Source organism: Aspergillus sydowii, assembly GCF_001890705.1.
Source record: "Aspergillus sydowii CBS 593.65 unplaced genomic scaffold ASPSYscaffold_17, whole genome shotgun sequence".
Taxonomy (NCBI): Eukaryota; Fungi; Ascomycota; class Eurotiomycetes; order Eurotiales; family Aspergillaceae; genus Aspergillus; species Aspergillus sydowii.
In genome coordinates, this window is record NW_024467875.1 from 636,392 (window position 1) to 661,065 (window position 24,674).

General features: G+C 50.8%; 7 protein-coding genes across 7 annotated transcripts; 2 read left to right on the forward strand and 5 right to left on the reverse strand.

The window, feature by feature from the left end:
* Positions 1-791: 791 nt before the first annotated feature.
* Positions 792-4,204, reverse strand: ASPSYDRAFT_552779 (uncharacterized protein). The gene is made up of 3 exons (XM_040849012.1): positions 3,442-4,204; positions 1,006-3,393; positions 792-943 (listed from the first exon to the last, which is right to left on the reverse strand). The coding sequence occupies exons 1-2, from the start codon at positions 3,863-3,865 to the stop codon at positions 1,115-1,117; spliced, it is 2,703 nt and encodes a 900-aa protein (XP_040697037.1). The 5' UTR covers positions 3,866-4,204; the 3' UTR covers positions 792-943; positions 1,006-1,114.
* Positions 4,205-4,485: 281 nt separating this feature from the next.
* On the reverse strand, positions 4,486-5,993 carry ASPSYDRAFT_213130 (MCT family MFS transporter; the record flags this gene model as incomplete). Its single annotated transcript, XM_040844058.1, has 2 exons — positions 4,486-4,769; positions 4,840-5,993. The coding sequence occupies 2 exons, from the start codon at positions 5,991-5,993 to the stop codon at positions 4,604-4,606; spliced, it is 1,320 nt and encodes a 439-aa protein (XP_040697038.1). The 3' UTR covers positions 4,486-4,603.
* A 3,700-nt stretch (positions 5,994-9,693) lies between these two features.
* Positions 9,694-11,794, forward strand: ASPSYDRAFT_162984 (putative sugar transporter; the record flags this gene model as incomplete). The annotated part of the gene is made up of 6 exons (XM_040843125.1): positions 9,694-9,991; positions 10,111-10,210; positions 10,268-10,280; positions 10,347-10,564; positions 10,622-11,175; positions 11,229-11,794. The coding sequence occupies 6 exons, from the start codon at positions 9,694-9,696 to the stop codon at positions 11,792-11,794; spliced, it is 1,749 nt and encodes a 582-aa protein (XP_040697039.1).
* Positions 11,795-13,826: 2,032 nt separating this feature from the next.
* On the reverse strand, positions 13,827-16,030 carry ASPSYDRAFT_95054 (serine/threonine-protein kinase; the record flags this gene model as incomplete). Its single annotated transcript, XM_040853073.1, has 3 exons — positions 13,827-14,973; positions 15,027-15,271; positions 15,587-16,030. The coding sequence occupies 3 exons, from the start codon at positions 16,028-16,030 to the stop codon at positions 13,827-13,829; spliced, it is 1,836 nt and encodes a 611-aa protein (XP_040697040.1).
* Positions 16,031-18,054: 2,024 nt separating this feature from the next.
* ASPSYDRAFT_36785 (uncharacterized protein) lies at positions 18,055-20,721 on the forward strand (the record flags this gene model as incomplete). The annotated part of the gene is made up of 1 exon (XM_040845470.1): positions 18,055-20,721. The coding sequence occupies one exon, from the start codon at positions 18,055-18,057 to the stop codon at positions 20,719-20,721; it is 2,667 nt and encodes an 888-aa protein (XP_040697041.1).
* A 539-nt stretch (positions 20,722-21,260) lies between these two features.
* ASPSYDRAFT_95056 (uncharacterized protein) lies at positions 21,261-21,590 on the reverse strand (the record flags this gene model as incomplete). Its single annotated transcript, XM_040853074.1, has 1 exon — positions 21,261-21,590. One exon carries the CDS (start codon positions 21,588-21,590, stop codon positions 21,261-21,263), a length of 330 nt encoding a protein of 109 aa, XP_040697042.1.
* Positions 21,591-22,125: 535 nt separating this feature from the next.
* ASPSYDRAFT_36786 (putative C6 transcription factor (Leu3)) lies at positions 22,126-24,613 on the reverse strand (the record flags this gene model as incomplete). Its single annotated transcript, XM_040845471.1, has 5 exons — positions 22,126-23,012; positions 23,061-23,329; positions 23,395-23,832; positions 23,885-24,330; positions 24,416-24,613. 5 exons carry the CDS (start codon positions 24,611-24,613, stop codon positions 22,126-22,128), a joined length of 2,238 nt encoding a protein of 745 aa, XP_040697043.1.
* Between the last annotated feature and the right edge of the window lie 61 nt (positions 24,614-24,674).

Consider the following 24,674-nt stretch of genomic DNA (forward strand, 5'->3'; position numbering starts at 1 on the left):
CTCTTCTCGAAACGCTTGACTCGTCCTCACCTCAACGACTTCCTTCATATCCTCAACGTCCTCTTCACCTTTTTCCGGTCACATCTCGCTCCATTTTGCATATTGCTGTCGCTGGTATCGTTGTCGATATCGCGGCTTTTGTTTCTCCTGGTCTATTACATAGTATATCATGTTGTGATTTCGGCAGTTCTACATCCAGTTCAGTGCCAGTTATCTGGTGTAATGGTGTTTGGCGCATTGAACCTCGGCGAAGGGGGGAAGGAAACAATCCTCATATGAATTCGAATAACTAAAGCCGTTTGTTTTCCACAGACCAGTCAGTCATGGGACAAAAGAATATTTTCTTCAGGGGGCGAAATTGACGCAACGCAATGCCAGCGCTCAGCGGGCATCTCATCTTTTTGTCGTGTTTCCAAAGAATATACCATATCATTCTTGTGGATGTCGCATCTATTGCTACGCTATCTCTGTCTGCGTCTCTCTTGCCTTTTGCATATTTTATGATTTTATATCTATCCATGCCCGCTTAGGCGCAACCGGGCTCCTTTTTTTCTTCAGTTCCTAATTGTATTGTATTTAATCTTGGCCTCCTCGTCTTCTCTCTCTATGGGAGGAGAGACATGACTGCGCCTTTTGGTTTTTAGTTTGGGTTGGAAGCAAGTCTTCCATCAAGGAAAATACTATTACATACATACTGCCCCCACTACTATTATTTCTGCCTATACGTCTTTTCACTTGGAAATGAAAATATGAACTGAACATTGACATTAGAAGTAATTGGCAAGCAGGTGCCTAACATGGTCACTACCTCTCACTTATATATACCTGTTAAGCAACCAAACCAAACCAGCATTTGAATGAATGTAAGTAACAAGACCCAATTCGTTTTTAATGATCCCCTGCGCCTTCCAGGATTCCGTTTAAAATGTAGCAATTAAATCCCCTATTGCACATGTCAATATCTCTTTCTTTTATACCTAACTAATAGGCATATACCGAACTAACAATATGGTTATTTGAATTGAATCGAACCACCTAGCTCTACTGAGTTGTACACCCAATGAGCAAGCAACAATCATTGCGGTTATATGAGTACGATGTTGAACCCACTGTCTCACCAGTATCGGAATCGCCTGATACCGGTGTTGGCCGGCCCCGATGGTGATGTGCTTGTCTCTAGTAGCTTTGAGGAACTGGACGGCGACTTCTGGGGTAGTTTCGAAGAGCTCGACGGGGTCGCGCTGGAGTGGGATGGTGGGGTTTGTCTTGCTGAAACGTGCGTCGATGACGAGGGCGAGTGTGTCGAGGACGATGGAGCCGCACGTACTTTCGAGGTAGGTGAGAGCGTGGTAGATTTCGCATCTTGGGCGAATCGTTTCATGGCAAAGTGGTGGCTGTCTCCATGGTTATCGTTTCCGTAGTTTCTGTGGCCGGGGTCTTTGTTATCCTGTTCTTTATGGCCATCCTCCTTATTGCCATCCTCCTTGTCATCATGATCTCCATGGCCGGGGTCCTTTTTGCCATCATCCCTGCCCTTGCCATGACCCTTATCATCATCCTTGTCGTCGTGATCTCCATGGCCCGGGTCCTTTCTATCATCATCCTTGTCGTCATGATCTCCATGGCCGGGATCCTTTTTGCCATCATCCCTGCCCTTGCCATGACCCTTATCATCATCCTTGTCGTCGTCATGATCTCCGTGACCGAAATCTCTCTTGTAACCACCCTTACCATGGTCGTCGTCATGATTTTTGTCATCATGATCTCCATGGCCCGGGTCCTTTCTATCATCATTCTTGTCGTGGTCCTTATCATCATCCTTGCCGTCGTGATCTCCATGGCCGGGATCCCAGAAGCCGTGGTCTTTATCTTTAGGATCATAGCCGTCAGTCTTATTTACCTTGCCGTTGTCTTTGTTGTCGTAGAAATGGCCATTGTTCCAGTATCCCGGACGTCCGTAGCTGCTGTCTTCATGGCCATGGTCATGATCTCCGTAGCCCTGGCTGCCGTAATCAGGATCCCAGCGGCCGTTATCCCAACTACCGCCATCCCCATGATTTTTATCCCAATCGTTGCCGTCCCAGTTGTTGTTGTCCCAGCGATTGTTGTCTCCGTGGTTGTTATTGCCATAGCTGTTACTCCCGGGGTTGTCTCCGCGGTTGTTTCCGTGGCTGTCTCTATAATTATCGTTGCGGCCGGGGTCGTTGCGACCAGAGTCACCATTGTCAGAATTGCCACGGTTGGGAGCAGAGTTCGCAGGTGGGTTGGTAGGTTCTGGGCCCGATCGATAGTCAGATTCGGGTTGATGACCAGTACTAGCAGGTGCTGAGCCCGTGGGGAGCGTGAAGCTAGGGGTATCAGCTCGATGTTCGTCACCGGATTGGTTCTGGTCTCCAGCATTGGTGTTTGCGGGCTCGGCTCCAGCGGTTGCACCTGAGCCTGGAGCGTTAGTCTGTCTCTTAATTTTATCCCCGTGCCCAGATTTGTGAGATGCCGTCTCGGTGTCTTTCTCATGCGATTCAGTAGTGGTTGGGCTTGTCCGAGTGGGTGTATGAGTTGATTCAGCTTTATTGTGTCCATGATCTTCCCAATCTTGTTTTCCCCATCCATGCCCGCTGGAGCCTTCTCCACCAGAGCCTTGACCTCCAGAACCCTGACCTCCTGGAACCTGGCCTCCGGGAACACCAGGCCCACCGCACTCGCATGGGCATAAACAGGTTGGTCCTCCTGGTGCACCTCCGCCGCCGCCACCACCTCCACCAGGCGCTCCAGGACCACCACCTGGCTGACCTCCTCCTGGCTGACTACCCCCGGGTGGATAACCGCCAGGTCCTCCTGGACCTCCCGGGCCTCCAGCACCTCCAGCACCTCCAGGGCCCCCCGGACCACCACCGGGCGGGTAGCCACCTGGTTGACCCCCTCCTGGTTGACTCCCTCCTGGTTGACCCCCTCCTGGTTGACCCCCTCCTGGTTGACCCCCTCCTGGTTGACCCCCTCCTGGCTGGCCTCCTCCAGGTGGATGTCCTGTAGGCTGACCTGTAGGCTGACTAGTAGGTCGACCGCTACCAGGCTGACTACCTCCTGGTGGATATCCCGTGGGCTGACCAGTAGGCCGACCAGTAGACTGACTACCGGGCTGGCCTGGCTGCTGACCTCCGGGCTGACCTGGCTGCTGCCCACCTGGATGGCCTGGCTGCTGGCCTCCTGGTTGTCCAGGAATGATTCCACCGGGGCCACCAGGGCCACCAGGGCCTCCGGGACCTCCAGCTCCTCCAGGCCCACCCGGGCCTCCCGGCGGACCACCACCAGGCGGATAGCCACCAGGCGGCCCGCCAGGCTGCTGTCCTCCCGGCTGACCTGGCTGCTGACCTCCTGGTTGTCCTGGTTGTTGGCCTCCTGGCTGGCCTGGCTGCTGCCCACCTGGATGACCTGGCTGCTGGCCTCCTGGTTGTCCTGGTTGTCCTGGTTGTTGGCCTCCTGGCTGGCCTGGCTGCTGGCCACCCGGTTGCCCTGGCTGCTGACCTTCGGGCCCTCCAGGACCGACACCTCCACCTCCAGGACCGGTTGGCGTTTCAGTTGGCCTGGCTCCGCCTGGTGAGGTATTCGAAGGAATTGGTATAATGGTCCCAGGGTAGCTTGGAGTTACGCTTGGTTGGGCTTCAGGCTGGCTTGGCGTTTCGCCGGGAATTGGCAAAGTCCCTCCAGGAACTCCAGGGGGCGTGGTGCAAACGGTGACAGCACTGGTCACGGTTTGTTGTCCACAGCCATCACATTTCTGCTGGGCTTGCTGAGGTGCGGCCGCTGCTTGCTGGAGGAAAACCCCCAGAGACAAGAAGATAGCAATCTTGCTAGGAGATGGTGCCATATTGAACAGAACAAAAATTTATAGTTGGTAGTGACAGACTCAATTGGAAAATACAAAAACAGGAAAGCCAGATACTGTAGAAAGTGCGAACAAGTTATAGACGCCGATCTTTGTAATGCATCTTGACCACGAACTATGTCATCAAACCATGTTATCAATGAATGATACAATCCGAATTTGACGCGAAGCATCTTGCGTAACGGTGGCCATAACCTTACAGCAAGACAGCCGTTGAATGGTGGTTTGATGAGCTAGATCTGCCGGAAATCATACCCTGTAACTCTGAGGCCACAATGGTGATGATGAATGGCGAAAGGTTGTTGTGGACTGACGGTGATGGAGGGGAGTATGGGACGCGTGTCCGATTGGATAGACAAATATGCTCTTTGGTTCCAAAGGTTAGCAGGTTAGATAGGGTTAATGGTGATGTGTTAGAACCCTACCGAGGTGAAACTTATTTGGCTGAGACAGGAAGGTCTTCGAAGCATCCAGTGGAATCCGAAAATTTGTAGTCAGGCGGCAAAGTGTAGAAACAAGGTTTTCCAATAGCTTATTACTTTAGCGGCATCATCATGCCAGGCAATGAGGACCTGGCCTGATCTCTCAGAATGCATCCTCAGTGATTTTGTGTATTTCTAGAGTTCGTGTGTGCCTCTTTGAATAAAAGATGCACTGAATGACGTGAAATAACGATTTGTAGGTTGGCTGAGATGAAATAGTTCCGATGGTTTTATTAATCTAATATATCGCCCATGGCTGATGCCATCCAACGTGGATTAGCTTTGCTGCTGTCACACAGATAAGGCCTGCAGCATAGCAACAGATCGTGTACGATATGAGGCCCCAGTAGTCTCCGTTGCACCTAGAAAGAATTTCGCCTGCGATAGGCATTCCCGTCAAAGTGCTGGGTTTCCAACATTAGCTAGTGCCCTTACAGCCGTTATGAAACTGAAAAGAAAAAGCCCCAAACGTACCCAAAGCTCACAATCGTATACGATGTGGCGTAATATCTCCCATAGTTTTCAATTTTACAGAGCTGCGAGATGCAAACAGGAGTAAGGCTGATGTTGCTGCCGCTAGCGAAACCGAAGATCACACAGTACACAATTATCACAGGCACGTTGTCGCCAGCGGGGAGCCAGAGGCATGCGTTGCAGACGAGACATAGTGCAACCGTGACTATAAGGGTGTTGAATCTGCCCGCATAGTCTGCAAAAAACCCAGGAATTGCTCTTCCAAAGAATGATCCCACGTTGAGAAATGCCAACATCTGGTATGAAAGTGTTTCAGAAGTACCGTGTGCTAAAGCGTATGAGGAGATGTAGCTTATAGGAATAAAGAGACCCCACTCAATGAAGAATATTCCCGCTGTGGTGAGCGTAAGTTTGAGGTCTCGAAAGATACGAAAATCTGGCAAAACGTTTTCTTTGGACGCTGGCTTTTTTGGGAGTCGTGACTTGACCAACAAGCATGAACCGATTAACGAAATCAGACAAATCAAAGCGACAACCCGAGTGGCCCATCCCCATCCAATCTTGGGGAACAGCGCCTGTAGGATCAGAGGAAATGCAATACCACCTATAGAGCCACCTGTTGACGCAATTCCCGTTGCTATTCCACGCCTCTCGTTGAAATAGTGGCCAATTGCGGATATCGCAGGAGTGAAAATCAGAGAAGTTCCTAACCCCCCAGCAACCCCAATTGAGAGCATAAAATGCCAATACTGGGTACAGAAGCCGATGGTCACCACCATTACCATCACCAGTACGGCGCCGCCAAAGACCAAAAGCCTGGGCCCTTTGGCGTCAAAAATGGGCCCAACCTGGACACCGCCGAAGAAAGTCAGAAAGGCATACATGCCGAATACCCATGATATGCTTCCAGAGCTGTATTCTTTCAATTGGTTGGTTTGAAGGTACGCTTGAAAAGAGCCGATGGTATTCAGCAGACCGAGAGAGGCGAAAAGACCCAAGAATGAGCCTAGGACGACTAACCACGCGTCTAGGCCGCCTTCTGGATAAGTGTTGCCATCTGCATCAGTCGTGACCCGACTAGCGGGAACACGCTGGTCCAGATCATCGGAAGCAGTAGCTTCGGAAACCTGTCTGTTAAGATCAAATTCAGACATCGATTGTGGTTGGGGTTGATTTTGTACTGGTGGCAGTTCTGACTTTTCTGTGTAGTCCACGATGTTGCCAGTGGGCCGGACGACATTGAAGATAGTGTCATCATCAACTCGATGTGACTGAAAGTCTGATGCCGGGATATGTGTGTCGTGAACGGAGATTTCTTTGGATTCATTCTGTGGTTCGCCAAATGCTGAGTCGGGAAGTCTGATGTTCGCTGACATGTTAGTATAAGGCTTGGGGCGTAGTGGACCACGGTTGACCTTCTTCCTTTCCACCGTACAACCACACTGCCGCGTACACCTCAAATGTTATGCGTCAATGAAGACAAGGTTGGGCCTGTTTGTTGTTGACCGATGTTGACAAAGCTGAGAATGTGTCTGGTGGCAAGTGGGGGGGGGGGAGACGGCAGACGGTCCAGACTCGAGACAAGGTCTGCCTTTTGACAAGAACCTGGGGAGGGAAGTGGAAGTGCCTGTGGGAAAAAAAAAAAAATTGGCAAAGGATCGCAACGGCACACCATTATTGGTCTGGAGGTCAGGGTGGAGGTTGTTCTCGGGGGAATTACCCAAGCACCAAGTTTCCGATTGGTAATAATCTGTCGGCTTCGACTGGTTTTGCTGCCGAAAGACATTATTATTATGGCGTTATGGCGTTTCCGGCACATCACCAGTGGGCTGGTCATGTTTGCGGTGAGTTGACACTAGAATGGATCAGGAAGGTCCGGGGAGCGAGAAACGACGTTTCAGAGCTCACGGGGCCTCCAAGAAAGCGTAGAAGACGCCAATGCACCCAGCACAAATTAGGCGGAGGAGGCGACAATAATTGCACAAGGGGTTGGTAGCAGAGTGAGAAGACAGATGGAAGTCAAGACCTGAACGTTGAGAGTGCATACAGAGCTGCTGTCTGTGTTGCAGGTGCAGGACCGACTCCAGAGCTTGGACCACCGGAACATCCCGCATTCATCTCGTTTCCAGCCCTAATCAGGCCGACGCGATAAGTTTTTGGAACAATGTACTGCGCATTATTGTATACCGAGGGACTGATAGGTAGCTGCTCCGACGCCAGAAATGTACTCTCCAGCCTAATTCTAACCGACTTTCTAGCTTTTCCTCATAATAGCAGATATCTCTCCGTACACGGGCATTCAATACTAAGGTGTGTACCTGACGAATCATGAAATCGCAGCAGGCTGCCCTGACGCGACCAATCTAATTGATTCTTTTAGGTATTTGCCACAAGCAGCCGGATCCTAGGATCTAGAGATACAAGAGCGGGCATGACATTATGAGAAGGAGACTGCGTATATCGTGTGGCTTGGCCATGGAAGAACGTAATGGACAGGGTAACAAACGGAATTTAATTGGTTAGGCATGTTATTATTGGCTCTTGTCTAAAGACAATATCGTCGCTTATGCCGACGTCCTCTACCAAGGAGACTGGTTTGAGCTGTATTGGCCTTCGTTCTTGTGACAGCCGACGAGCTTGAGACCAAATACATCATCCATCAACTCCATGAAGAAGATACTGTTTGAGTTAGCAGACCGTCTTTCCCTTGCTAGGGAGGGTTACTCGACACTCCACCAGAAGGAATAGAGAATATGTGTATCTGATTAGAAGGCACTTGCCTTTGAACCAGCATTACTTCATAGATGCGCAGTATTCACGGGTTTGCCAGGGCTGGCTAAACTTCATGATGCATATCGAAGAGTGCTCGAGAATTCGACACCAAGTACGTTCCATACTGGGTCATGCGAGTGGATATGAGTACTGTTCTGCGGCTCCGTGTGCCTGACTATGGGTGCGACATTGGCCGAGTGGGAAGTAAGGGGGCGGGTTCATATTCGCCATTTACTTTTTATTTGGCTGTTCGGACATTGAGACAACTCATGGAAACTCAGAGAAGCGGTATAGGGTGGGTGAAGTATCACTTTGTTTTAGGATTCTGAGCGAGCCTTCACTTCTGGTTGGCAGGGGATCGCGTGGGATGTTTGATTTAACTTCACTGCAGGCGTTAATAATCCAGACAGTAACAGGGACGATAATCATCGTATCAATAGCGACAGTCGGTGTGACCCTCCAGCACGAGGGGCGGCAGTGATGATCGCTGCACTTCCTCCAGTCAGCCTGAAAGCCAAAGGGTGATTGGTGCTGCAAGAGCGACAAGGTTTTCCTGATGTCGTGCTCTGCCTACACGGTTCGATACGAAATGATGTTGTGTCTTGCCTGAAAGGACTAACCAGACAACGGAACTGGTAGCTTTCTGGTTTCCGAGTTGTGAAGCATAATGCAGCCGCTTGGGAGCGTGCAGTGTCGGGACCTTGAGTCCACGGTTAAGGTGGTGGTGAACTTGGGTGCAGGTGCCGGTGGGAAGATGACACCGGATTGGGAATAGTTGATGACGTACCGGTAGGGACCAGAACAGCACGTGGAACCGGAATCGCACTAACACCGCAGCAAGTTAGCCGGACGCAGATATTCATTCCGACAGCCCGTCACCTGCAGAGTATGCAGCTGATAGATCAAAGAGTAAGGTGTTCGAAGAGTGTTCGGCCCCGAGGCCGTCGACTGCGTCGAGTTCCGGCCGCCGGATCGGGATGATGTTGGTGGCTGAATTCTTAAATCCTTAGCGCTTCGGGTGCGACTCATCGCGATCCAGGGCAGACGGCAAGCCACAGACTTGGGAACGCCCTGGGTGGAAAAGGCTGTGACTCGCTGAGCATGCCCCGGAAGATAGATTTGCGCATGCCAAGCCACTGGATCTTGCTGGGGCAAAGTGACCCGCACGGAGAGATTGGCGTCTGGGGGCGGACACCTGCGGCATCCAAGAGCGCCCCAGAGGCCAAGACTCGCAAGACTCAAGAGTCCAAGACATGCCCGGGTGGACAACAGTATAAGCACGGCTAAGCACTGCGCGCCGTAAGGGATGAGCATGCAGACGGCGCTGAGACTGCCGCGTGTTTTGTCTGTAGATCTTCGTGTTGGCTGCACAGTAACTTTGGCCTCAGAAGCTGGGACGGTGGGTTGATTGCCACTCGAGGGGACCGGTCCATACAGAACCATCGCCTCGCCGGCCATCACGCACGATGGATTCGCTCTCTTCTCTTCTCATTTCTTTTCTTTTTCTTTTTCTTCCCCTAACCCCCCTCCCAGGCTGCTCGCATAAGTATCTCCCCCTCCCCTTTGTCCCTTCTCTTCGTTCCCATTGCCAAACACACCCGGTCTTGTCTCTTCTTTCCACTTTCAATTCCCTTCCTGAACTCGACTCTAAAGGGGAGAAGGCCCTGGACCATCTTCTTTCTGGCTTCGTGCCTCCTTTTCCATATTTTCCTGTCATTCAGTCGACCGGACTTTTTAACTCTCAGTTCACCTCTTCTTATCCATATGCTATCTACTACTGTTGCCATTTGCCAGCACTGCGTTTCGACCGCGTGATAGCTCCAGCTATACCGTAGCAGCAAAAACACCATCTCCGGCTTGATCGTCCTTTGATTTCATCCAATTCACAGCCCGTATCCTTGGCCCTAGCGACAGTTCTTTCACCTTTGACCCTGAGCGACCTCCAGCAGCCGGCCATTTCGCATGATATAAACTTGCCCTCCAAGTGCGACCACTGCGGCTTTACCAGTAGATATTTGGCACCCGAATCGAACGCGCCAGTTACCCTGTCCATAGCAGCACCTTCCTTCAACATCCCTCACAATGACTTTCGGGATCAATCCCTTCTCGAAGCAGGACCACGATTTTCCCGGCGTGATCGTGCCCCTATCCAATGCCCCCGCGCATTCGCATCCGCAAACCAGCCCCGATCCGGAGAAAAAAGTAGGCCCTGATGACAAGACTGATACTGGGAGCCTCGACAGGGCTCCCTCTGCAGAAAACGGCGTGGGCTCCATCCACAGTCACCAACCAAGCCATGATGGGCATCTTACTCTGGAGATCCTGCGTGCTGAAGTTGAGAACGACGTGGTTGCCTCGGGCCATGACTCCGCCTATGATCGTACGTTAAATTTCCTCTTCTACGGGAGAGGTCTTTTTTTTTTTTTTTTGTTTCTTTGTTTTCTGAAGAATCCCATCCTCTGGTCGCCAAGGTATCGGGTCTAATTTGAATATGTATAGGTAAAGCAAAGGTGATTAATAGGGCCATCCAAGACATTGGAATGGGCCGTTACCAGTGGCAGCTGTTTGCGCTTTGTGGGTTTGGTTGGCTCGCGGACAAGTAAGTTGGCCTGCATTTGACTGCCATCAGTGGGTATTGTTGCTGACTCGATCACAGTCTCTGGCTCCAGGTACGCCGATAACATTTTTAATTTCCTAAACTGTCCGAATTCGCAATATTCATACTAATTCCGTAGGGTGTTGCGCTCACGTTGCCCCAATTGACGCTGGAATTCGGCGTCGATGAGAACCGAGTTCGTTTCACAACCTGCGCTCTATTCCTTGGTCTCTGCCTGGGTGCGTCATTCTGGGGCATTGCCTCTGATATTATCGGCCGTCGTCCGGCATTCAATTTCACACTCATGATTAGCGGTGCTTTTGGTCTTGCCTCTGGAGGCGGCCCGAATTGGATTGGGTAAGTACTGATATGTCGAGGTCTATACTGGTCCCAGTTAGTTAACAGTAACTGCAGTACCTGTGCACTATATGCCTGCTTGGGTCTTGGAGTCGGGGGAAACTTGCCTGTCGACGGAGCTCTTTTCCTCGAATTCCTACCATTTGCATCCGGGAATCTCCTGACAATGCTGAGTGTGTGGTGGCCAGTCGGCAATTTGGTATCTAGTCTTCTGGCCTGGGCTTTCATCCCAAACTTCACCTGCTCAGAAGAAGGGCCATGCAGGAAGGAAGATAATATGGGCTGGAGATACCTAGTCATTACACTGGGTGCCATCACCTTTGTCATGTTCCTGTGCCGCTTCTTCCTCTTCCACCTATATGAGTCGCCCAAGTTCTTGCTTTCCCGCGGGCGACAAGACGAAGCCGTTGCTGCAGTACACGGCATCGCGTACAAGAACCGCAAGAAGACCTGGCTCACCGCCGAAATCCTGAACGAGATTGGTGGCTACCCAGAACAGGCATCCACTCGCCAGAACCTCAGCAATAAGGAAATCGTTGAGAGATATATGTCCAAGTTCTCTCTAGAGCGCATCAGAGGCCTGTTTGTCACCAAGAAACTTGGAATCACCAGTACGTCACACTTGAGCAACTCTTTTATATGTCCACCTCACTAACCACAATAGCCGTGATCCTCTGGTTCTGCTGGACCACCATTGGCATGGGTTATCCCCTCTTCAATGCATTCCTCCCCCAATACCTGCAAAGAGCCGGCGGAGGTGAGCCCCAGTCAACATCCATCGTCTACCGCAACTACGCCATTACCTCGATCGTCGGCCTCCCCGGCTCCATCCTCGCGTGCTGGACCGTAGACATCAAGTACATCGGCCGCAAAGGCACAATGATGACAGCCACCCTAATCACCGGCGTCCTGATCTTTTGCTTCACTGCTTCTACAGACCCAGACATCCAACTCGTCTGCTCCTCCCTCGAGAACTTCTTCCAGAATATTATGTACGGTGTCCTATACGCGTACACCCCCGAGGTCTTCCCCGCTCCCAGCCGTGGCACTGGTAGTGGAATCTCTAGCTGCCTGAACCGGATTGCCGGTCTCTGTGCCCCCATCGTTGCTATCTACTCTGGGACCGCGAACCCAGATGCGCCCATCTATGCCTCTGGTGGTCTGATGCTCGCTGCATTTGTGGCCATGATCTTCCTCCCAATCGAGACGAGAGGGCGACAGACACTATGAGACCATTTGGCCGAAGTAGACAAGCATTGTTGTTTTGTGTTTGATTGGTGGAGCTGCAGAGTTTCACATCTGTCATTCAAGCGAGCACGGCACGGCATGTATGACACGCAATGTACATCGTGTCGCCAGCTTTTTCTTTTCTTCTCCTTTCATCTTGATACCATATGTTAAGCTTCGTTTTGTGTGTGTTATCTTTTCTGCTTTTCTTTGCATCGTGTTTCGTGTCTTTTCCTTCCCTATCTGCCGGTATGAGTTTTGAGTACCTATTATTCCCATAAATCTTGTCTGGATGTACATACATATACTACATCAAATATAAGACTAAAAAAAAGTTAGAACAAAAAGTTAGAAACCATATCCGACCAAATACACTGCACTATCTGAAAGTCTAGACTTCTGAAAGATCTGAAAATCTGAAACGTCCATTAGTTAATGTTTATCTGAACCAATATAGTACTGTAGGTGGTTTATCACCGACCCTAATCACCCAGCCCATGGTAGGCTGGCAGCAATGTACCAACTGGTCTACAGAGTATGTTTTATTCTGCACTGTAATTGATTCTAACTTATTAACTACACTGATGCTCGGTGCTTACTTAGACTAGACTCCCAAAGGAGCTTGTTCCACCGCAGGAGCCCTACCTTTACGCACGCATCAACCCCCTAAACGTCAGCAGTGACGTTACTTCTGACGACGTGAGGGGAAATAAGTACACATCTGCGGGCACTGCCATCAGTATCTAGTAGAACGTAATACAGTCTTTGAAGGAACAGGCGGTGCCTTTTTTTTTTTTTGCATGCTACTAGTACTTATATTGCTAGTGGTGCTTAAGAGAGCACCGGGAACACCACGGAGTAAGTAGGTCATTACATTAGAAGCCAGGTGGTGAGTTATTTCAGGTAGGTATGGAACGAAACCTGAAACAGGGAATGGGTTCGGGGCGTTCCCCATTGTATTTACAACCCATCAACTAAACCCCCCTCCCCCAATCGAAGTACCTACGGAGTACGGAGTAGTTGCCCCGATCTACTAGTACATGGAATCTGGGATAGATCATATCATACCTTATCATAAGGAACCCCACGGTGTGCATATATATACCTCATAATGTTGAAATTGAAATCCAAACCCAACGGGTCGGACCTTGATTTGAGGGGTGGGGAAGGGTGGCCCGAGTTGGTTGCCACTGCCCAGATGCCACTACGTTTGCTGTGGAACGAGGAATCCGCGCTTGGTAGGTATGAGCTCATGGATGATATATGTAGATGCTGCCTGTACTTGATTCCATAGTAATCACAAGGTTAGGGAAAGAACAGGTTGGCTAACCAGCGGCAGGAATACAGGAGTAGGGCAGTGGGTACAAAGTAGTACAGAGTAGTTTACAGCAGTAGTTAGGTCAGCCAGACATCATACACGCAGCTCGACGCAGGTCACCTCCAAAAGAAGCGCCATTGGCAACAGGCAGGCAGGGCCTAATTAACTAAACAGCGGGGCGTGGCCTTGAGGCAGGCGGAATCTAATCAATCAAATCACCAACTTGGACCATTGGAGTAGAGTAGCACATAAATTGAAAATGAAATAGCGGGTGTATCATCGAACTTCAAAAGTCTTATGCGATATAATCAAGCAAGCAAGGAACCGTAAATATAGCGTAGCAACTAAGGAAAAAAAGAAGAAAAAGAAGAAAAAAAAAAAACTCCCGGACTATTGCACATGTCCAACCGCAAGTATCCATATCCCACCAAGTATTGCACTCAGCATCGAAAGGTCAATAAATAAGCTGGGGGTAAAATATGCATAACAAACGCTTTGCCGACCCGAAAACCAGATATGAGACGAGAAAGACGAGACAGGAAACGCCTGAAACAAAGATTTGCCCCGATCAACAGGACTCTCCCACAATCAGAGGTAAAATGGTCAAAAGGGGAAACAGACACATGACGTCATCACATTACCAAGGAAATATTTGGTCTGGCGAATATCATGAGGTCGTGAAATCCCCCATGGGGAACGAATGGAAGAAGAGGATATCTAGACAGCGGGCTGTTCATGTTGCCTCCTGCCTCGCTTTTCTAGCAAAGTTGCATTGTCCAGACTGAGTTCGAAAGGTGCCCGAGCATTGCGGACCATATTCTGCTTTGCGGCAGTGGCAACATTGGCACTGTGTTGCCCATAGCCCTGTTGCTGACGGGGCTGGTTGGATTGTCGCATCTGAGCGGCATGGCTGGTAGCTCCCAGGTTAGTTTGTCGCATCTTAGCTTCCACTGCAGCGACATCGCCAGCATGCTTCTGGATTTTCGCCGGAGGATGCCCATCGTCGTTAACAGTTTGATAGGGAACCCCTTCCTCATCATCGTAGTCTTCATTGAGTGGGTTGAGAGCTGACTGGAACGCAGAAGTCGGGTTGTTTTGGCGGTATCCACGGCCAGCTTTGCGTCGTTTGCCCTCTTCCTCCTGTCGGTGGACAGCGTAGCCGACATCGAAGACTTCCCGCAGGTTGATCGCCCCAGGAGATCTGAAATCCATGGGCCGGTCTGTAGCGGCCAGTTGCGCGCTTGCTGGTGGATATGGCGCAAGGTCCGCTGCGACCGCATCTAATGGTTGGTTGCGGACTTCTCTTAGCGAGGGGGTTGTTAGTGGTGGGGCGTCCGAGGCAGCTTGTGTCTCCTCATCGGTCTGTCGAATCCATGGATGAGCCAAAAACTGTTTAATGGAATACCGCTCCTCAGGATCGACTGTTAAGAGATGGGAAATCAAGTCCTTCGCTGACTTCGAGATGTCATCCCACCACGGTGATAGGAAAGTGTACTGTCCCCGGGCAACCTTCTCGGTAAGGACTTGGATGCTCTCGTCGTAAAAAGGTGGAAATCCGCAGAGAAGTGTATAGAGAACACATCCTAACGCCCACATGTCCACACTCTTGGAGTACCTTTCATCTTTGACGATTTCGGGAGCAGTGTAGCCGACAGTCCCACATGGAGTCATCGTTTGGCTGTCCCAGATGACCTTGGAAAGACCAAAATCGGCGATCTTGATTGTGCCAATTCCACCAGCACCTTTGCCGGATATAAATTCCCCTTCGTCCACCTTGTCCTCATCACCAGGTTGGCGTGGTGCTGGGTGTTTCGAGGGTATGAACTCTATGGGATAGAAAAGGAGGTTCTCGGGTTTGATATCACTAATTAAGTCAATGCTGGTGCCCTTGAACAATATAATTGTAAGACAACATACCGATGTACAACACCTGATGTCTCGTGTAGATATTCAATTGCTTTAGCAACTTGCAGAATGACATGGCGACTGAGGTCTTCACTGAAGTACGTCAAGCGAACAATCTGATGGAAAAGCTCCCCGCCGGGACACAGTTCCAGGACGATATAGTAATATTGGCGCGATTCGGAAAATTGGACCAGTTTAACGATGTTCGGGTGATCGATTTGGCGCATAATTTGTACTTCTTTCAAGATGTTGGCTCGCTATACAACAGTCAGTAATCATTCCATGCAGTCGCAAAGCATTCTGGCGCGCTAAACTAGAGCAGCGAAAGTTGATGCGACGATGATCGACGGCTGGGTATTGACTAAGGGATGTTGGCGCACCTCCGCAGCTTTCGGCATCTTTTTGAAGTCAGGATGTAGGTGGGCGGCAGACTAAATAATCAAAGACATTGGCGAACTAGTTCGCGAGAAGGGATAGCCAGGACAATAACCCAGCCGCGATGAACAAGGAAGGATTGAGGCAAGCAAACGGAGCACCAGAATCTTCAAATAAGGGTTAGATGATTCACCTACCTGTGTGCTATTCATCTCAAATTTTCGAACCACTTTGATTGCAACTTCGTCAAATTCACCAGTGGTATCCTTGGCGCGGTAAACGTTGCTGAAGGCACCGTCGCCCATTTTCTCTAGCAAGACATAACGCTCCAACCCGGGATACTTGGGCATCTTGGAGCGAGTACTCTTCTCTTCGGCGATGATCTGTTCGATTTCGGCCTCCCGGCCCCTCTTGACGGGGACTTCCGGAGACGACCGTTGCGAGGCTTGGGGCTGACCACTTCCCATTTTGCTGTCAATTGCGTCTAGATTCCCAGCAGCGGGAGAAAATGAACCCTGGGGTTGACGCTGTTGTTCGGCGTGGACGGCAGAGACGTTGGTGGTAGGTTCCGCATGGGGGGTGACAAGACGGGCTTGTTTCCCATGACGTATGAAATTTTTTAGGCTCTGGATGGTGCTCATGGTAGGAGAAGGGCGGGGGACGGAGGCGCGGGGGATGGAGGAGAAGGAATGTAAGTTGGGACGATCAGATCAACAAATGGTATGAGTAGCACGGAGACCGAGGAAAGTGGAAAGCGGAAAGACGAAAGTGTGAAAGATACGGATGGGAAAGGGGGGGAAGGGGGGAGGGAAAGCGAGAAGAGAGGGAAGAGAGAGAAAAAGTAAGAGGAAGAGGCAAGGCAAATGATATGATGATGAATGATGGCTGAAGCTGGAGTTGGGAGCTGGGGGAGAAGCGAGCAGCGGGAGCAATGACGTGAATGGCTGGTTGCTTTTCCCTTTTTCTGTCGCACTAGGTGTTTTTTCCCTCTCTAGGCTCCTTTTTTTTTTTTTTTCCCCCTCCAGAAATTCTTCTGCGAAGACTTGGGAGTCCTCCAAGCTGATACCCCGCCAAGGCAGCCGAACAGGATGAGCAAGCAGTGGGAGATTACGGGTGGCAGAGCCTGGGAGCAGAGAACCAAGTGTGGACGGGGGGGAAAGAAGCGAAGATGAGTGGTCGGGATAGATTCCTTTTTGTTTCAAGCAATCAGAGGCTCAGGAGGACGACGAGAAGTCTGGAAAGAATAATGATATGCCAGATCAAAGGTGCACGGTGGGGATTACAGGAGTCGACCAGTCGCACCCAACGGGCCCGACTCTCAAGCGACGGCAATCAGTCGCGAAATGACGGAACAGCGGACCACGACGTCAGACGCAGAGTAGTTAACGGCTCCGGCTATTGTATCATAATTTCCGCATTCCGCCTCCGTTTCTTGTCTCTTGCCAGTCTTGCCTTTGTTCTCCTCTATCTACAATTATCGAGGATTTTGTCATAACTTAGATCCGGGCCGATGACGTCGGTCGCGATGTCATGCAATGACTCAGCAGGGCTACTGGTCAACACTCAACACTAGCCTGTCGAATTTTCTGATCTGATGATCAAGCAAGTACGCTAATTAATAGAATCTGCGAGTAAGAGACCGCCGCAGAGAAACTGGAGGATCGACTCTGTAGACTCCGACGCCCTGTCAAGTGTCAAGAAGCGGCAGTGGAGTGCACTCTGCGATTTCTCCACGTGACATCCACGGCGCCCATTTCCATGCAGCGCCATCCGCTCCATGAGGAAACAACCATGTTGCACCTCGGGCGGAAAGCTAAGATTGCGTTCCCAAACTATCGAGTAACTCGGGTGCCCGGTAAATAGGCCATTTAGACTCCCGTCTGGATTCAGGCACGCCGCAGTCGTCCCGTGACCTGGCCCTCCCTCTCTTCGCCTTCAGTGTTACAGACCACGCACGCACTGCAGCGCTGGAGGGTTTCCCAATTTCCATCTCTGCAGCCTCATATTCCTATTTATAACCTCTGAGTAGAATCAGGGACGCATTTCTTTTGTCCGCAACGTGGAACGAGATTTGCAGTTGCGACTTGTCCTCTTTGCTGTGGTCGACTATTCGTCGGCGTCTTGTCGAACTAACAGGATCGCTTCCTGCAGCCCGCACTTGGCTCCTCTCCGCCATTCAGGATTGCATCTCTCCTCGGACTTTTGAATGACCTGTTCCTTTAAAGGCCGCTTCTCGACTCTGATTCGTTTGTTTGCGAGTCAAGAATCGTCTGCTTTGTGAGACGCGCCTGGCGGGCACCGGCTTCGTCGTCCTCCGGTCTGGTCTTCCAGCCTTCCTTGCTTCTCACCCTGGCATCCTCAATTCAACCTGCATCCTCTTCATTCCCCTGCTGAAGAGGAATTCAGGGTGGATTCCACAAAATATTAGAATACATTCCTTTGCAGCTTCAGTTCAGGTCAAGGTTCAGTCTTGACTGCCTGCCCTCGTCCGCTATGCGCGCTCGCCAACTGGCCTTCCCCAACCTCATTTGAAACGGCTCAAGTGTCATGATTCTCACTCCAATTAACGCTCACAGCTATTTCTGAGAGCACTGGCCCAGCTGTTGGATTTTTCCGCTTCATCCGCTCACACTCGCTCGGTGCGCCATTGAGTTTATCATCCAAAATGCCCAGCGCCAAGGTCACTCTGCCCTCGTCCGCCTCGCTAGAACATCCAGATCGGCTCCAGTTCAAGTCTCACAAGTCACTGCCTCGTCGGACAAATGCCAGCGCCAATACCAGTATCGCTCAAATACCGCCTCGGGGTCACGATGGCAACATTTCAGACGGCTTACCTCTCGCAACCGCGCCAATTCTTCCCCTGACGCCTCCCGGCATAACCCAGGACGAGCCTTCGACCGAGGCAGATACGCAAAAGCAAACTCCGTCCCGTTCGGCCGTCACAGTGCTTACACCGTCCAAACCTTCGCACCCCCCGACGCCAGAAACAACGCCTCCCCGGGGTATGACTTCTGGTAGACCAGAGTTGGGTCACTTGGGATATATGTCATCCTCACCGCGAGCAGAGTCGTTCCGGACAGCCTATGAGATGATTTCAGACACAGAGACAGTAACTCCCCGTCCATCGCCTCCACCACTTTCGAGTTCCGATTTACAACGGAGCACAAAAAGTACGAAGAATACGAAAAGACACCAAGGAAATGGGAGTTCTGGCCGCACTGATGGAAGGGCAAATGACACGGCCTCTATTGTGAACCAGTCCCCTAGCTCCCGAGGCTCTTCGCGCTCTAACCCCCCAAGCCGTACATCTTTACCGGGCGCTGCAAAACAATCTCCGACGAATTTTACCCGCAGCCAATATTATTCGCATGGGCAGACTGCAGAATTTCGTATCAAACCTACACGAGACTCGCCGAAACGGCCTCGCAACTCAGCATCTGCTAGGGTTTCCGATGCGGACACTTCTACACGCGGAAGGAGGAGTTTACGAGACCGCGTAGCTCATGTGCAAAAGTCTGATGATAGCCCAGTGATGGATCAGTTCCGTCAAGAAATCGGCTGGCCATCGATGGATGGCGAGCGGGAAGATTCTCAACGTCTTTCAGGCGTATCCACGTCTTCATCAACCGTTGAGGCAATGATAATTGACAACCCAAAACCGGCTATACGCGCTTTGCGACACACAGAAAAGAGGGTTTCCCTCCGTTCCGCGAGTTCGCCTATTACAAGATCCGAGCGTACGTCCATTGCTTCCAGCTTAGATTTGCAGCGCCGCTTGAGCCACAAACCTGCGCGGATTACGGAAAATGATCGCAGAAGTATTGTCTCTGAACTGTCTGTCTCAGGTAGCTCTACTTTAGGTGCTCCACAGCATCCTGTAGACGTGGTGCCAGTGGTTGTGATTCCTCAACGACGCTCATCTCTCAACTGTCCCTCAGGCACAACCAGCCGGAACCCTTCTGTTTCACGCTCTCGGCCGTCTAGTCGTGCACCTACTGTACCCAAGAGCCGTCCTGGGTCCCTGGATCGCCCGCGTCAGAAAAGACGCACCGTATCTGACTCGCATGCCAGCAATGTCCCGGCCGAACTTCGAGGTAGGGCCTTGAACCGACCATGCATCCCGCCTCGCAGCTCTTCGCTATCCGCGCCCACAAGTCAGAACAATTCTCGCGCGACTTCTCTGACTTCAGAAAGTCTGCGGAACCATAATATGGCAGTGGAACAAGTTGCAGCGAAACGTCAAACGCCTGAACAACCGAAATCTGGACCTATATCCGTACCTGTTGTGGGTACTTCTAAACCAGATAAGCATGATTCAGCGGATCAGCCCAATACCCAGTCGATTCTTATCGGCGTTGAAGACCTAAACCACTTACGGCCGCCGTCGGTGCCTTTCACTCCCCATTCTATCCCATCCTCGTCGCCCGGTCCGTTCGAAATTAATGAGGTCAGGAGGGTAGCGATTTTCCCGCACAACAACGAGTCTCTATTGCTTGTCAATCCACACGGACAATCCGGCCTTCGACAACAACTCCCCCAAACCAACCAGCCTCAGACGCCTGATATCCCTCAACAGCCCACCATCAATATAGACTCCCCGCTAAGAAACCCGCGGCCACCGCCACAGCCACCAACATCTGCGACTGCTGCCAACACTGCTTACCCAGAGCAGCCTTCAGTGGGGGCGAATGGTGAATTTACGCCATCCGATCGCACTGAGCGTCGCCCAGAAGACAAGAAAAGGGGATGGATGGTCCGGCCACGGTCCGAATCCTTCAATTCATTCGTGCGGACCATTTCGCTCAACTCTGCTAAGAACCCTAAAGCCGACGAAGATATTGACGGGCGACTCCAACCTTTTTGGCGACCACGCCGATTCTGGGACGATTCTCCCGACTCGTCTCCAGAGGAAATTGGCGACCAACCCAGAACCACCAAGCAGTCAGACGAAGTCATCAGCAACTCGCTAGGGATGCCTCAGAAACGGATCGTATTTGATGGGCCCCCTGTTTCTGCTTCCCGGCCGGGGCCAAAACGACGAGTTGAAGGGTATCACCGCGCCAACAGAGAAGCGCTCATGGGAAGTCGTATTCTTTCATCTGAGGCTTTGTACTCCCAGACCTCGCTTCACCCGCGACAATTCCCGGTCCTATCGTGGTTGCGACTGCGAATCCGGTCCGGTGTTGCGCGATCCCTCCGCTGGCGCTTCCGGCGCTCAATGCAAAGGCGTGCCGAGGGAAAGCGCGAGATCAGACGCGAAAAACTTAAACAGAGTATTGGAGAGGCTGTTCTGATGGACTCGAGCACGCAGGTCCGCAAAGCTATACAATGATTATCACGAGACACGACTTATATTTTAGATCGGAACGCGACACGATATGATATACCACGTATAGTATGACTATGATTGATGATTTTTCTGATATATTTCCTTTTTGCACTTTCACTCGGGCACATGGGTTTTAACGAATTACGATATGATAGGAATGAGAAGCGCAATATGATGAAATCCGGATGATGACTTTGACGATCATGATGACTTTGTATCATATTATCCTTCTCAGTTTCATAGCGACTTTGATTCAGGCATGCAATCTATTCTGTTTACACTCTCACACGATGCTTGACTCCTCCGTAGTCCGACAATATGGTGTAATTCTTCTATACACAAAGTTTCATAGCAATATCCACTAGGATACCTATTTATAGTTAACCTCCCGCCCGACACTATCAACGCCTAAATGACAATATCCATCGCTTAAAGAAAAATATTTCCCAAAACATGCAGACAAACAGCTCGAACCTGCAGGACCACCACTCTTCACCCCTTCCGTCCTAGATAGATTCTCTCCGAAACTCAATCAAATCAAATCAACTCCCACCTGCACTCTTCATCCTCTCCCAAAGCGGCGGGTCAAGAAACGGCTGCGGCGCCGCCGTAAAATCAGCCTCTATCGTTCTATTCTCCAGACCCTTGCTTTTCCCCTCCTCCCTGTTTTCGGCCTTGGATTGGTCTTGCAAGTGGTCTGCTGCTCGTGCTATCTCTGCCGAGGCCGAGCTGTGGATTACGAGTGTTGGTGGTGGTGGTGGTGCGCCGGTGCCAGAACTTGATGTTGGCGCTTTGCGTGGTGCGGAGAGAGCGCGTCTGGATGGGATGAGGAGAGCGGGTCTCTGTCTTTGGGTTGTGAAGGATGCTGTCATTTCTCGTCTGTTCTTGTTTTGTTTTGTTCTCTATGGGAGGTAGTAGGTTGAGGTTAGGTGGTTAGGTTAGGGAGAAGGGACCGAGCGGGAAGCCATGCCGAGGGAAGACCTCAACGGACAGCAAACGTCATGTTGCGGGCCTACTTCGATGGCGGGCATCCTTTCCGACTTCTGTTTTATACGTAGATTATTTCGGTTTATTTTAGGTTTTTTAACGCGTTGGGCTTGTCGCTACGACATAGACCGATAAACCAAGGAGGCGCCGCAGATAATATGTCTAAACCAGAGAGCTCCATGCAAACACCGAGTAAAATAATACCATGTCATCAATCATATAAATAAGCTAGCCATTGAATATCCGTCAAAGCAGGTTCAAGCGCCGACGCCTCGCGCCTAGTCGACCAATCGTATTGGTATACATCCCGTTGGTATAATAATAATAGTAGTACAAGCAGAACATCCTCCATGACATAAGCGCCAAATGATATAGAACGATAATGGGGGGGTGGGGTGGGGTGTTGAAAAAAAAAGGTTATTATGCAATTCCTTGAGTTTCCATGCCAGAAACGGAATAAGGGTACGGTAGGTCTACCAGACCGTCGAGAAGCCAGTTCAGGGGATCGAAGACCTCGTAGTTTGGTTCCATAAATCCGCTCGGAAGGCCTCCTCCGAGTCCGTTCCCGGACTGTACGCCCATATTATTTTGTGCAAGCAAAGGCGGAGCTAGACTAGGGTCACCAGCACCAATTCCAGGGGACGCGCGCTGCGGTGCTACGGATGACGAAGCCGAGGACTCTGCATTGGAATCGGGGTTCGTCGGGTTCTTGAGATAAGCTGGCAAACATGTTAACGACATATTTTTGATGGTACGAAGCTGGTCAAACTTACCTTCAATGTTGCGGCCCTTGGTTCGCGTGTCCTCACGCCAACGCCAAACGGAGTCGAACAGTAGGGACATGCTCATGCGGCATCGTACCTTGAGCATGAGGGAGTCATCCATTTCAGTGCCGTCAGGAGGTGGTTTTGGAGACGGTGTGCTACCAAGTTTCCACATCTGAGCTAGCACTTCGGCAAGTCGCTCAGGGAGATCATTTGAAATCACTGAAACGCCACGAATAGCCCAGATGGTACGATTAAAAAGGTTCTTAGCATACTCCATATCGATATGAGCTGCGAAGAAGCTCTTGCAAAGTTTCAATAACGTACAACCCCCGGCAACCATCATTTGGTATATATAATACGGCGTATAGGAGAGGATCGGTCCAACCTGTGTTTGTAGTTTCATCGCAGCTTCAAGAAAGGTGGTCGTAGCGAAAAATAGAGCGAGGAGTCGCTCGCGGTAGTCCTTGGAAGTAGGATCGTCGAAGAATGCAGATAGGTGAAGGTGCAGATTTGATGCGCGCAAATACAGCTCAGTAATGTCTGCATCGGTTAGCTAGGCGATTGGGTGGTTTTAGTTAGAGCCCTTACAATCATTGGATGGCTTCAACTGCGTCTCTAGATCATCTAAATCTCTCGAAAGGAGGGATGTCAACGTAGACCTTTCCTGGCTGCTGCATAGCCCAACAGGATCTCGACGGTTGGTATAAAGGGCTTTGGTGACTTTGTCGCAGAACTTCTCGATATCAAGCCTATGTCGGATACTTTCGGGAAGCTTGAAATTCGCATCCATAGACTCCTGGGATGATAGCGTCCAATCATACCACGTGCAGGGTGGCTGCCCATATCCTGTTGCAACGCTGTATACATGAATATCAGCCGAAGGATCCCGGAAAACTAAACCCTGGATATGAAGAAGACATACCGCTGTGCCACAATGTTGCAGATAGCCCATGTTCTGACCTTGTCCCTGAGTTCTTCCTCAATGAGCTCTACCCTGTACTTGCTGAAGTCCTGCGTATGGGACGGGCGATGCAGGCCAAGTTGCATGGCGATCTGCATCATCAAGCCACATAACATAAAAGTCGGGTCTGTGGAAGTGCTGCTGGTGGGAAACGGCCAACTACAGAGCACACATAGTGCCTTGACAACGTGATAGCTTTGCGGAACATCGGCCAGGGTGCTCCATACCAACCGCGTCACCGGGCCCGCCAATGAATTCAGAAGATTTGAGTCGGGCTGATATCGCCGAGCACCAACGCTGATGATTGTCCAGAATAGCAGGGGCGAAACGGTGTAATAGTCATCCGGCGATTGATCTCGGTCAAGGAACGGAAGGAACGGGTGGTAATATGTAAAGAATCTAGTCAAGAGTTAGCGGGCGTTTGAGCAGAGTCTGAACCCACCAAACTTACAGATCAAACAACTCTGCGACTCTCTCCGGCACCACGGCAACATCTTCAATACGTTTGAAGTGCTGGCTCCCATTCCTCAAATAACTCGAGCCGTCGAACCCGGAGCGCAAGTCAAGTAACGAGGCAACGGCCTCATGTGATCCCATGTACTGGTCCGCTGTAGACAGAGCGGAGGGTGTTTGGTATGCCCTGGCCGGGCTGACTTGGTTAGACGAATTTTCCTGTTTTGGAGTTTGCTGCGCCGAAGAAAGTGAATGCTGTTGCGTCACTGGTCCGGGTTGCGCATTGGCGATTTGCTTCCTGAGCTCAATTATTTCGCGCTCCATTTCTGCATTACGGCTTCGCTTCCCAACACGCTTAAAATTGGATTCGATTTTGCAGTCGAGTTTCAGTCGGCGACAGCGGGAGCAGTCCGCCCACGGGTCTTGGATCACATCACACCGCAGCTTCAAAGCAGGAACAGGTTAGCCAGATAACTCTGCGAGCAGAATGAGAGAAAAAAAAAAAAAAAAAAAGAAGCGGCAGTCTCACCTTTTGTTGCCGACATTCGTTACAGGCCCGCTTCACAGGCTGTCTTCTCTTCTCGTCGCGATTTTCGATTTCTTCGACATCATCCATACTGCCGGGCGAGCTGTCGAGCCCCGCCATGCCCAGGTTACGCTTCCTCGCCTGGCCCGCGCCATCAGACGCGACGGCCGGAGAAAGAGACGTATGACCGAGACCTCCCATCACGGGGCTAGTGACAGCAGAAGCATTATTTCGCGGGGTTAGGTTCGGTGTTGTTCCCTGC